Source organism: Gorilla gorilla, chromosome 1, assembly GCF_029281585.2.
Source record: "Gorilla gorilla gorilla isolate KB3781 chromosome 1, NHGRI_mGorGor1-v2.1_pri, whole genome shotgun sequence".
Lineage (NCBI taxonomy): Eukaryota > Metazoa > Chordata > Mammalia > Primates > Hominidae > Gorilla > Gorilla gorilla.
The window spans coordinates 229,559,083-229,572,674 of record NC_073224.2 but is presented as its reverse complement, the minus strand read 5'-3'; the positions used below and the strand labels follow the sequence as shown (position 1 = coordinate 229,572,674).

Genomic DNA, 13,592 nt, shown 5'->3' with positions numbered 1-13,592 from the left:
AAAAAATTAGCCAGGTGTGGCGGTGTGTGCCTGTAGTCTCAGCTACTCAGGAAGCTGAGGCAGGAGAATTGCTTGAACCCAGGAGGCAGAGGTTGCAGTGAGCCAAGATTGCACCACCGCACTCCAGCCTGGGCAACAGAGTGAGACTCCGTCTCCAAAAAGAAAAAAATATTGTCAAAGAACACGCTTTGGAAGCCTGAGGCGGGCAGATCACTTGAGGTCAGGAGTTTGAGACCAGCCTGGCCAACATGGTGAAACCTCGTCTTTACCAAAAAAATACAAAAATTAGCCGTGCGTGGTGGCATGTGCCTGTAATCCTAGCTACTCAGGAGGCTGAGGCACGAGAATCTCTTGAACCCAGGAGGCAGAGGTTGCAGTGAGCCGAGATTGTCACCGCACTCCAGCCTGGGTGACAGAGTGAGACTCCGACACACACACACACACTCTCTCTCTCTCTCTCTCTCTCTCTCTCTCTCACACACACTTTGGGAGGCCCAGGTGGGCAGATCACCTGAGGTCAGGAGTTCGAGATCAGCCTGGCCAACATGGTGAAACCCCATCTCTACTAAAAATACAAAAATTAGCCAGGTGTAGTGCCATGTGCCGGTAGTGCCTCCCAGCTCCTGGGGGTGGCTGACGTGGGAGAATCGCTTGAACCCAGGAGACAGAGGTTGCAGTGATCTGAGATTGTACCACTGTACTCCAGCCTGGGCAACAGAATGAGACCCTTCTCAGAAAAAAAAAAAAAAAAAACCTTGTCAAAGAACATACTTTTCTAAAGCACATACCTTCCCTAGTAGGTTGGTTCTGTTTTAACCTCTAAGAATGCACTGAGAGATGGGTAAAAAGAAGCAAATTTGAAATTCAAGCGCTGATAAATGGATCATTAAAAAAAAAAACCAAGGATCCGGGCACAGTGGCTCACGCCTGTAATCTTAGCACTTTGGGAGGCTGAGACCGGTGGATCACTTGAGGTCAGGAGTTCGAGACCAGCCTGGGCAACATGGCAAAACTCTGTCTCTACAAATAATACAAAAATGAGCCAGGCGTGGTGTCAGGTGCCTGTGGTCCCAGCTACTCAGGAGGCTGAGGCAGGAGGATTGCTTAAGCCTGGAAAGACAGAAATTGCAGTGAGCCGAGATCACACCACTGCACTCCAGTCTGGGCAACAGAGCAAGACCCTGTCTCAGAAAAAAAAAAAAAAAAGGAAAGAAAAAAGAAAGTAAACAGAAAATCAGAGAAGCAATAGAAGCAGCAACAGTAGCAGCAGAGGGAGTTCCGGGCGGTTATGGGGCCTGTAGTCACCACACGACCGTACTGCTGCACGTGGGCATTGGCTGGTCCCAAGATCCATCTTTCTGACAAACTGCAGTAAAGGATTTCAGGGGCAAGTGACCCTAAAGAAGAATTCAGAATATATTAATTTCCTTGTTTATATCATAAAATCACTCCCCAAAGCTGTGCTCTCACAGTAGTTCCTATTCTAGTGTTTTACGAGGTGCTCCTGAAGGGGGTGGCAGCACACATGACTAGTATCTGCGTGTGCTGGGGTTGGAGGGATGCCTGGCACGTGGACGCACTGCCCCACCGCCTCGGTGCACGTCTATGCCACCTAGGTTACATATTTCATTGCTCAACAGGTATTGGCATTTTATGAATCAGATGGAACCTTTGCAGCAATTTCTAATTTTTTTTTGCTTTTCACTCTAGTACAAAAACATTTCAGATCTCAGCCAGGTGTGGTGGCTCATGCCTGTAATCCCGACACTCCTGGAGACCAAGGCGGGTGGATCACTTGAGGTGAGGAGTTCAAGACCAGCCTGGCCAGCATGGTGAAACCCTGTCTCTACTAAAAAAATACAAAAAATTAGCCTGGCATGGTGGCGTGCACCTGTAATCCCAGCTCCTCAGGAGGTTGAGGCAGGAGAATTGCTTGAACTTGTGAGGCGGGGGTTGCGGTGAGCCAATATTGCAACACTGCACTCCAGCCTAGGTGACAGAGCGAGACCCTGTCTCAAATCATCATCATCATCATCATCATCATCATCAGATCTCAACATTTCTGCATCTGATGTTCCACCATTTCTTTATATAAAGTGACAGAGGGCCAGGCGCAGTGGTTCACATCTGTAATCCCAGCACATTGGGAGGCCGAGGTGGGAGGATTGCTTGAGCTCAGAAGTTCAAGACCAGCCTGGGCAACATAGTGAGACCCCCAACTCTACAAAAAAGACAAAAATTAGCCGGGCGTGTTGGCGCTTGCCTGTAGTCCCAGCTACTTGGTAGGCTGGGGTGAGAGGATTGCTTGAGCCTGAGAGGTCAAGGCTGTGGTGAGCTGTGATCGCGCCACTGCACTCCAGCCTGGGTGACAAAGTGAGACCCTGTCCAAAAAAAAAAAAAAAACAACCCAGAGGACTGTGGTGACAAGTTTGAGAAAGCAGGTGTGATCAGACTTGCAAGTGTGTCTGTGTATCTGTCTAGTCTGTGGCCATTAGCTGGAGGAGGGCTACTGAGTTCTTTTGTGAGCTTCGTCTGTGAGCTGTCCATCAGCTTTCACTGCCAGCGTCATTCACAGGGAAACATTTTTCGACTTGCTAAGATAATGCTTTTCTAAAATCAAACATTAAAATAAAAGAAGATGGCTTTGGCAGAAACCCTGTGCCGCAAAGGGTTTCAGGTCTTCTTAAGTCAGAAACTAAAGAAGTCTGTGGTCCGAGGAGCTGTGGAAAACAGCCTGCACAAGAAGTTTGCAAGGTGGGAAAAGTATCTCTTTTTTTTTTTTTTTTTTGACCCTCTACAGGACTGTGGATTGCATACCTAGCTATCGTTCCAATGTTATTACTTTTTACCACTGGGGTTCCATGACAATTTTGAAGAACATAAAGAGGACGTGTTAATTTCTTACCTGTGCCCCTAAAGCAACATGCTAAGCATTTTTTAAAATTATACTCCTCCCTTAACAGTGATCACTATTTATAACTTTGCAGAATATACTCTTTCCCGGGGCTGTCTACTTTTTTGTGGGCCCAGGAGTTGTTTCATGGAAAGGTCATTTGACCAGGGGGAGAACTTTAATTTGATGCAAGACTGGGCACATGGAACAGGATAGCAAACTCATCTTTCTGTCATTCCAGCCACTTCACAAAGAGCTGCTGTCGTGTGTGACCAACAGAAAAAAGTTGCCCGTTTTATTTTATTTTATATATTTTTTTGAGACAGAGTCTTGCTCTGTCGCCCAGGCTGGAGTGCAGTGCTGTGATTTCGGCTCACTGCAACCTGCGCCTCCCAGGCTCAAGTGATTCTCCTGCCTCGGCCACCCGAGTAGCTGGGATTACAGGCGCCCGCCACCTAATAATTTTTGTATTTTTAGTGGCGACGGGGCTACTACCCCATCTAATTTTTGTATTTTTAGTGGAGACGGGGTTTCACCACGTTGGCCAGGCTGGTCTCGAACTCCTGGCCTCAAGTGATCTGCCTGCCTCTGCCTCCCAAAGTGCTGGGAATACAGGTGTGAGCCACCGCGCCTGGCCAAGTTGCCCATTTTAATCACCAGCTTTCCAAAGTAGCTTTAAAACAAAGGGCTCGCTTATGTAAATTTAAAGTTAAGTATAAAGAAAGAAAGAAAACAGGGCAGGATTCAGAATCACATTTTCCATAGCCATCCTTTTTGTCCTCTGAAAACTTATTTCTTGGCTTTTTATCATTTAAAGATAGACAAAAGAAATCATGCTGACACACGATTTTCTCACTTTCCTTTCACATATCTGCAGATAGAAATACGTTTACATTTCAAAGCAATCGTCATTGATCGTGGTGTACTTTGTTTTAACTCACTTGCAGAAGCTCATAGCCAGTCTCGCAAAAGATGGAGAAGCTGTCTTTCAGGATGTATTTGGCTTGCACAGGTGAAACGTGGCCATTAGGTGGCGCCATCGGATAAGGGCAAGGCTGCGCTGCGCAGAGGAAACCAGGCTTATTGGTTTTCATGTGGTCTACAGCAGCCAAGACTGAATCGAGCCATCTGAAGTTCTTAGTTTATAAAGAATACTTAACATGTAAAGAGAGCTCACCATACGTGGGGTAGGGTTCTTTAAAACCAAATGCAAGATTAAACTCTCAGGTGCTTTTGCAAATTAAGGTTTCTTGTTTTCCCTGGGACTGAGCAAAAGGTATGTGAGAAAGCTGGGTATGTGGGAAGATGGTGCAGTCCCCATAAATAGAACATCTGCTCCATGCCAGGAACTTCAGAGCCATGGCTCAAAACCAAGAGAGAGTGTAACTCCGAGGAAAAGAGCTCAGGGGAGGCTTTGGGACTTGCATGGGACTGGAGCTGTGTTTAAATCCTAGCTCTCCATTTCCCCATGGTTATGTGTAACCTCTCTGAGTCTCAGTTTCTTCATCTGCAAGATGGGGGGTGGGTGATGATAATAGTTGCCCCAGGGCTGTTGTGAAGATCAAATACAAAGCACCTAGGCTAGTTCTTGGCGGAGCTGTAATCAACCCTCACAGCAGCCCCGTAGGACAGCTGTTATGGCATGGGGAGAAAAACTGGCTGACAGACTTGAAACTAAAGATCCAGGCTGATTTGGGGAGCCTCAGGCTTCCCCTCATGAGCTGCATTCCACTCTGGCCCCCAAACCCTGGCCTCCACTCACCCCAAGGCTTCAGTGCTCCCCAGCTGCCCCTAAAAACCCACTGGTCAGTTTCGGAGTCCTCTCCTCCCTCCAGCACCTGCTAGCGTCCAGTGATCCCTGCCAAGCTGCTAGGGCAGCTGGGTGCACCTGGGTGCCCCTGACCCAGCCTGTGGCCTGGGGAAGCTCTCAGTCCCATGCAGGTCCCAAAGTCTCCCCTTGAGGAATCAATCTCCAGGGACAGCCTTGGTGGACATGTGGAGGCCCAGGGCTTCTAGCACTTGAGTGTCTGTCACGACGAAGAGGTGGTGGAAGTTCTGGCAGGGCCTCAGAGGGCAGAGCCAGGGCCAGTGGGGGTGGTCCTGAGAGGCAGAGTGTGTAGATCCTGGCTGTATACTGCTCAAGCTGTGGCTCTGGTGCAACCCTCCATGGTCAGAACTCCTTTTTCCCCTGCCCCAACTCATACCCACACTTCACCTTCCACAGCTCCACACCCTGAAGAGTGAAGCCTCTGGGCTTTTGCACATACTCTTCTGCCACCTAGAACTCTGTCCAACACCCACTTATCCTTTAAATTCAATCTCAGCGTTTCCTATTCAAGGATAGCTTCCTAGCTCCTAGCCCCTGTCTGGTGAGGTCCTCCTTTGGACTCTCACATTGCCCAGTGCTTGGCTCTAGGCTGTGCTTGCCACAGGGCTCTGGTTATGTTTCTGTGACTGTTCCCTTACTGGACTGAGCAGAGGCTGTGAGAACTGTGGCTTTCACGTTACATATCCCTGGTAGACATCCATAGGATGGAATGATGGGTGGATGGAAGGATGGTGGGTGGATGGATGGATGGATGGATGGATGGATGGATGGATGGATAGATTGGTGGATAGAAGGACTGGTAGGCAGAAGGATGGGTGTATGGATAGATGGCTGGCTGGATAGAAAGATAAGTAAGGTAGAAGAATGGGTGGATGGACAGATGAATGGCTGGAAGGATGGATGAAAGAATGAATGGATATATGGATGGATGGGTGGGATCTGTAGGTAGAAGGATGGGTGGATGGATAGATGGCTGGCTGGAAGGATGGATGGATGATGGATGGATGGATGGATGGATGGATATATGGGGGGATATATAGGTGGATGGGTGGATGGATGAATGGATGCATGGATGGATGGAAGAATAGGATTGGTAGGTAGAAGGATGGGTGGGTGGATAGATGGATAGCTGGAAGGATGGATGGATGGATAGATAGAAGGATGTGTGAGTAGAAGGATGGGTGGATGGTTGGATGAATAGAAGAATGGATAGAAGGATGGGTGGATGCAAGGATGGGTGGGTGGGTAGGTAGGTGGATAGAAGGATGGATGGATGGATGGATGGATGGATGGATGGATGGATGGATGGATGGATAGATGGATAGGATGGGTGGGTGGGTGAATGGCTGGAAGAATGGGTGGATGGGTAAATGGATGGGTGGGTGGATGAATGGATGGATAGGATTGGTAGGCAGAAGAATGGGTGGGTGGGTAGATGGACAGTTGGAAGGATGGATGGATACATAGAAGGATGTGTAGGTAGAAGGATGGGTGGATGGTTGGATGAATAGAGGAATGGATGGCTAGAAGGATGGGTGGATGGAAGGATGGGTAGGTGGGTGGGTAGATGCATAGAAGGATGGATGGATGGGGCTGGGCGCGGTGGCTCACGCCTGTAATCCCAGCACTTCGGGAGGCCAAGGCGGATGGATCACGAGGTCAAGAGATCAAGACCATTCTGGCCAACATGGTGAAACTCTGCCTCTACTAAAAATACAAAAATTAGCTGGGCATGGTGGCACATGCCTGTAATCTCAGCTATTCTAGAGGCTGAGGCAGGAGACTTGCTTGTATCCAGGAGGCAGAGGTTGCAGTGAGCTGAGATTGTGCCACTGCACTCCAGCCTGGCAACAGAGCAAGTCTTTGTCTAAAAAAAAAAAAAAAAAAAAAAAAAGGATGGATGGATAGGATGGGTGGGTGAATGGCTGAAAGAATGGGTAGATGGATGAATGGATGGGTGGGTGGATGGATGGATAGGATTGGTAGGTAGAATAATGGGTGAATGGAAAGAGGGATGGCTGAAAGGATGGATGGATGGGTAGATGGATGGATAGATAGGATTGGTAGGTAAAATAATGGGTGGGTGGATAGATGGACAGCTGGAAAGATGGATGGATGGATGGATGGATGGATGGATGGATGGATGGATGGATGGATGTGTAGGTAGAAGGCTGGGTGGGTGGGTAGATTAATAGAAGAATGGGTGGGTGGGTGGATAAAGGATGGATGGATGGATAGAAAGATGCGTAGGTAGAAGAATGAGTGGACAGACGGATGGCTGGGAGAATGGGTGGGTGGATGGATGGATGGATGGATGGGTAGGTAGGTAGAAGAATGGGTGCATGGATAGGATTGGTAAGTAGAAGGATGGGTGGGTAGATAGATAGCTGGAAAGATGGATGGATAGATGGATGGATGGATGGATGGATGGATGGATGGATGGATGGATGGATGGATAGATAGAAGAATGTGTAGGCAGAAGGATGGGTGGATGGGTAGATGAATATAAGGATGGGTGGGTGGAAGGATGGGTGGGTAGGTGGATTGATGGAAGGATGGATGGATGGATGGATGGATGGATGGATGGATGGATGGATGGAAGGATGTGTTGGTAGAAGGAAGGGTAGATGGGTAGATGAATAGGATGGGTGGATAGAAGGATGAGTGGGTGGAAGGATGGATGGGTGAGTAGATGGATAGAAGGATGGATGGATGGATAAATGGAAGGATGGGTAGGTAGAAGGATGATGGATGGATAGATAGATGTCTGGAAGAATTGGCAGATGGATGGATGGATGGATGGATGGATGAGTGGATGGATGGAGGGATGGAGGGATGGAGGGATGGATGGATGGATGGATGGATGGATGGATGGATGGATGGATTGGTAGGTAGAAGGATGGGTGGGTGCATAGATGGACAGCTGGAAGGATGGATGGGTGGATAGATAGAAGGATGTGTAGATAGACGAATGGGTGGATGGACAGATGAATAGAAGGATGAGTAGACAGAAGAATAAGTGGGTGGGTGGGTGGGTGGATGGATGGATGGATGGATGGGTAGAAGAATGGGTGGATGGATAGATAGATGGCCGGAAGGATGGATTAATGCGTGGATTGATGGATGGGTAGATTGGTAGGTAGAAGGATGGGTGGATGGATAGATGGATAGCTAGAAGGAATGGATGGATGGATGCATGGCTACATAGATGGATGGATGGATGGATAGATGGATAGATAGATAGACAGACAGATATGTAGAAGGGTGGGTGGATGGGTAGATAAATAGAAGGATGGGTGGATAGAGGATGAGTGGGTGGAAGAATGGGTGGGTGGGTGGATGGATGGAAGAATGGGTGGATGGATGGATGGATGGATAGAAGTATGTGTAGGTAGAAGGATGGGTGGATGGGTAGATGAGTAGAAGGATGGGTTGATAGAAGGATGGGTGGATGGGTGGTTGGATAGAAGGATGGATGGATGGATAGAAGGATGGGTAGGTAGAAGTATAAGTGGATGGATAGATGGACAGGTGGAAGAATGGGTGGATGGATGAATGGATGGATGGGTGCATGGATGGATAAGTAGGTAGAACAATGGGTGGTTGGATAGATGGATGGCTGGCAGGATGAGTGGATGGGTGGATGGATAAGATTGGTAGGTAGAAGGATGGGTGGGTGGCTATATAGATAGCTGGAAGGAATGGATGGATGCATGGATACATGGATGGAAGGATGGATGGATGGATGGACAGACAGGACGATGGGTGTATGGATGGATGGATAGAAGGATGTGTAGAAGGATGGGTGGATAGAAGGATGAGTGGGTAGAAGGATGGGTGGATGGGTGGATGAATAGAAGAATGGGTGGGTAGAAGGATAGGTGAATGAATAGATGGATAGCTGGAAGGATGAATGGACTGATGATAGAAGAATGGATAGGTAGAAGGATGAGTGAATGGATAGATGGATTGGATGGATGGATGGATGGATGGATGGATGGATGAACAGACGAAGGATGGGTGGGTAGAAGGATGGCTGAATAAAAGGATGGATGGATAGGATGGGTAGGTAAAAGAATGGGTGGATGGTTGTGTGGACAAAAGGATGGATGGGTGGGTGGATTGATGGATGGTTGGAAGGATGAGGGGACAGAAGGATGAGTGGACAGAAGGATGGGTGGGTAAAAGGATGAGTATATGGGTGAATGGGTGGTTGGAAGAATGAGTGGTGGAAGGATGGCTGGGTGGCTGGCTGGAGGGAGGAACAGCGGGTGCTTCCCCTTAGAAGACTGCTGCCTCAGACCTCAGACACCACTAAACCTGGTGTCCCTTCCTAGTCCTGGCCCAGAAGGAGCCCTACACTCTACAGCTCCTTGACACTAGAGGAGACAGGGCAGCTCTGCGCTTCCAGCCAAGATCTGAGACCCACTTGCTCACCTGTGCTCGTGTAGTGGATCTTCCAGCCTGTGTGGTCTCCTGATTCATCTGTGACAAAGGTGATGGTCACCGTGTTGCTTTTTGTTTCAATCCTGTGGGGCAATGTCTTCCCACAGAATGGGCCATGTTCTTCTCTGTCTGTTTGAATCTGAGAAAGAAGCTCATGAAAGCTGGGGAGCAGCTGCCTGGGTCTGGCCTGGGCCGGAGGGAAGTAACCCACCTCCTCAGCATTTCAGGGACAGCCAATGAGGCCAACCCAGGCCATGGATCAGGGTGCCCCTCCCCACTCTGCCTCCCACACTTGTACTCAGAAGGCCCCAGCCTTGGACCTCCATAGAGCACCTGAAGAGGTGGGGGTCACCGAGGGTGACGGGAACGTGGTGGGGGCCATGCTGCAGGAAGTAGGGGGTGCAGCTGGGCTGAGGGGGAGGATCTGGGACAAGATGAGGGGCCCAGGAGCCAGACCTTGAGAAAGTCGTAGGGACACAGGGTTTCAGGGTGTGTCTCCACATCGAAGGACTCCACAAAGTCCAGAATGACACTGAACCCCTCCTCCAGGCTGATGCTGTAAGTGCAACTGGAGAGTTTGGGATACGGCCGTGGGTATTCAGGGCTGCTGAGCTCCCCAGACCTCTGGGTGAAGACCTGGCCGGAGCACAGGGCTGGAAGGAGGGAAGGCAGGGGAGTGACTTGGCGTGCCCTCTATCAGCCCTCGCACCAACAGCAGGGTGGGTGCCTTGGGGAGCAGGAAACTGGGACAGGGATGTGGCTGGGACATCTGCATCCCTGGGTTGGGCTGGGCCCTGCAGGTGGCCAGCCCCTGAGGCCTACCCAGAAACCAAACGACCCACCCGATGGCTGAGGGGCCGCTTAGAGAGGGGGTTTCTCTTGCTTTGAGGCTTTAGCTGAAACAGGCAGCACTTGGGATGGAGTGCACAGGCCCTCACTCACACCCCCAGGGAGAGTGGTGGTGTTCTGAGCCAGAGTCGCAACCCCAGGGTGGGGGCTAGAGCACTGAGTTCCACCAGGCTCTGCCCGGGCGGGGGGCGGGGGTGGATGGACACACAGGAAGGAGGAAGAAGGGACACTCTCCTTGGTCCCTGGGAATTCGGGAAAAGAGAGGAGCATCTCCTTGAGCCTAAGGGCCCCTTCCGCTCTCCCCTAAATTCCCTTACAGCCACCCCAGTGATTCCCAAGTTTATTCATCAGGGGTCTCCTACCAGAACCCAGCCAAGACCAGCCAGCCCCCTGGGTTCCTGGAGGAACCATCCGGAAGAAGGGTCTCTCATCACCCCCTTTCCCCAGGTCTGACCCCTGCCCTGGGGGCTGCTCCTGGAAGTTCAAGGCAACAGTGATCATGACTGAGTCTGGTGCTCTCCTTCCTCGCTGGAACAGCTGATGCTGCTGCCACGGGTGGGGTGTTGGGCTGGGCTCCATCCCTCAAGGAAGGCTTGGTCCCCATCCCATACCACCACCCCACCCCCAGCTGCAGTGGGGGGCATTTGAGTTGTGAGGCCTCTAGGAAGTGAGGAGCCCCAACATCGCCTGCCTTCTTCCACGTGGCCGTGCCCTATGGGGCAGTGGGAATCACCCCTGGATTTGTGGGGGACCAGATTACCCCTCAATGAATATGTCCCAGGGTGTCTCCTCTGTGGGTCAGGCTCCTCCAGGCCAGACCCTGAATGGGGGTGGTTCAAGATCACTCTGGGCTCAGCCTCTGGGGACCTGGACTCGAGCGAGGCCCTGCCCCTCTCTGGGCCTCAGAGCCCCATCTTCAAAACGGGGGGTGAGGCCAAGGAGCCTGTGGCCCCATGGAGGAGGCTCCCACAGAACTGGGGTTCATGAGGCTGTGAGGAGGGTAGGCAGAGAGGAGCGCACCCCGCCGCCTCCCGACCCTCCCACCCCAGAGACACGCGGCAGCCGGTGGGGTGGGGCCAGGTTTATTATTGGGTCCATGGCGGGTGAATGGGAGTTGGGGCACAGCCATCTCAGCCCAACTCGGAGCTGAGGCCAGCAGGCTGGCTCTGGCTTCTGACCTGCTGGGCAGGCCGGAGCTCCAGGGGAGGCTAGAGGCTCTGCTCTGGAAGAGAGATCAGAGAGGCAAGGAGAGACACCGAGAGGGAGAAACCGAGTCGGAGGAGGCAGGGTCAGTGCCAGCAGGTGGGGCTGCCCATGCCCCAGAGCACCGGCCCGTCCCACAGTGCAGGGAACCAGGGAACCAGGGAACCAGGTCCCAAGGAACGAGGGCTAGATATCCCCGACTCTCCCGTGGCTACAGGAGGGGTTCCCAGAGCCCAGGAGGAGCCAGGTACACAGTGGGGTGTTAGAACTAGTCTCAGTCGCTAGGGCAGGGTGGCACTGATGAGCCTGGCTGCTGAGAGGGGAAGCAGGGCTGAGAAGGGGAGCTGGAGGCAGCAGGGCCTAGAAGCACCCAGTGTCCAGGGCCCAGGCCCTCCGCACCCCTGGGCAGAGCAGCAATGGCCCTGAGGAGCCCCGTGTATCCCAGGAGAGGGTGTGTTGGGGCCCAGGCAGCCTCCCTCACCTGAGCAGGTGCGCTTGTTACGGTGCAGGACGTAGCCTGCGCGGCAGGAGCAGTAGAAACCGCCCAGGTGGTTGTGGCAGTGGTGGTCGCAGGTAGGCGCCTCTCCCGGGGCCACCTGGCACTCATCAATGTCTGGGGGAGAGGCAGGGCCAGGGAGGCCGTCAGGAGGGAAAGAGGCGGGATCCAGCCTGGACTCCTCCCAGGAGATCCATGACCTCAGAGTGGACCTCAGAGGAGGCCTCGTCCGGTCTAGGGTGCGGGACTGGTGCCGGGCCAATCACCTTACAGGCCTAGGGTCGCTGCAAGCTCCCAGCAGCGCTGGGAGAAAGATGCAAACATCACCTCTGTTAAACCAGTGGGAGTTTCAGTGTCCGGCCCGAGGTCACCCAGCTAATGAGGGGAGTCAATCAAACCCAGGGGGCGGGGCTACAGCGCTGAACCCTTGCAGCAGCTTCATAAGGAGCAGAGAAATTGAGCCACTTGCCAGAGGTCACACAGTTGGTCTCTGCAGGGACTGGGATCTGAAATCAAACATCCTGGCAGCGCTCCCGCTGGCAGGGCCCCACTTTGTCAGCTGTAAATGGGGCCCTCGGCCCCTGCGTCGTTTTTGTTTTTTGTTTTTTGAGACGGAGTCTAGCTCTGTCGCCCAGGCTGGAGTGTAGTGGTGCAATCTCTGTTCACTGCAGCCTCCACCTCGCAGGTTCAAGCAATTCTCCTGCCTCAGCCTCCCTAGTAGCTGGGATTCCAGGTGCGCGCCACCAAGCCCAGCTAATTTTTGTAGTTTTAGTGGAGATAGAGTTTCACCATGTTGCCCTGGCTGGCCTTGAACTCCTGACCTCAAATGATCAGCCAGCCTCGGCCTCCCAAAGTGCTGGAATTACAGGCGTGAGCTGCCGCGCCCGGCCAGTCCCTGCGTCACTTGAGGCGATGCTGTCCTCAATCCCTGGCTCAGAGTTGGCACTCAGCCCATGTGAATGGAGGTCACGGCTGTTTTGGTCTTTGCATTGTGGATGATGTCAGGCCAGAGGCCCCTCCCCTGCCCTGGGAGAGGTGGGGAAACTGAAGGCAGGGCTGCCTGGCCTAAGACAGAGTTACCCCCACAGCCAGCTGCGCAGACTGAGATGTCGCAGGACCCCTCTTGGCTCACCCTCGGCTGCATAGAAGGCCTCGAACCCCGTGAACGGCTTCTCGTTGGAGTAGTCGGAGCGGAAGGTAATGTCCAGGCTGGAGCCCAGCGAGTAGAAGGTGTCCTTGCCAGGGGCCCGCTCCGTGTCTGTGCTCTCCTGCCCGCACAGCGTGGCCAGCACCTTGGTCCCCGAGCTCAGCTGTGGGGTCAGGTGTCACAGGGAGGGAAGGCAAGACCCAGGCCTGATCTCCCTCCTGGCCAAGCCTGGCCCCTGCTCCCAGGTGTCCCTGAACCCTGGCTACTCCTTGGGGACCCCCCGACCCTGAGAGACCCCAGCCCTCCCGTCCTGACGGCACCTTGACGAAGTCATACTCGCAGAGGTGGGAGAGCTCCAGGTCGAAGTGGGTGAAGTAGAGGCGCAGGCGGTAGCCAGGGGGTGCAGTCAGGGTCCAGCGCCGCTCCTGGTCATTGGTATACTCGCCTGGAAAGCCGGGGGATGCCAGGCGCCCAAACACAGGTTCAGGCCACTTTGGGCCCAAGGGGGTGGCCACCGAGCCACACAGAAGGCCCAGGAGGGTCAGCAGCCTATGGGCAGGGCAGGGACGGTGAGGGCCCAGGCCTGTGCTCCCACCCCACACCCTGCAGGGAGGCTGTGGGCGCCCACCTACCTCATGGTGTGCCCGTCCAGCTGGCCTGGCCTGGTCTGCAGCCCTACGCTGGTCTCACCTTTGATCTGTTTGTCCAGTGACCTGCCCCTGCCCCCAGC

General features: G+C 52.8%; 1 protein-coding gene across 2 annotated transcripts in view; it reads right to left on the bottom strand.

Annotated features, from left to right (window-relative positions):
• The window catches only part of MASP2 (MBL associated serine protease 2), a 20,568-nt gene extending 6,976 nt beyond the window's left edge, over positions 1–13,592 (bottom strand). Inside the window, exons 1-8 of one of the 2 annotated variants that reach the window (XM_004024639.5) lie at positions 13,495–13,592; positions 13,183–13,411; positions 12,848–13,025; positions 11,701–11,832; positions 9,624–9,820; positions 9,159–9,306; positions 3,835–3,953; positions 1,319–1,397 (exon numbers count right to left, since the gene is read on the bottom strand). In XM_004024639.5, the coding sequence (XP_004024688.4) occupies positions 1,319–1,397; positions 3,835–3,953; positions 9,159–9,306; positions 9,624–9,820; positions 11,701–11,832; positions 12,848–13,025; positions 13,183–13,411; positions 13,495–13,499 (1,087 nt within the window). In that variant the 5' untranslated portion in view covers positions 13,500–13,592. Of the gene's footprint in view, positions 1–1,318; positions 1,398–3,834; positions 3,954–9,158; positions 9,307–9,623; positions 9,821–11,079; positions 11,239–11,700; positions 11,833–12,847; positions 13,026–13,182; positions 13,412–13,494 lie in introns of those variants that run through there. The other variant, XM_019010976.4, reaches the window with a different exon arrangement.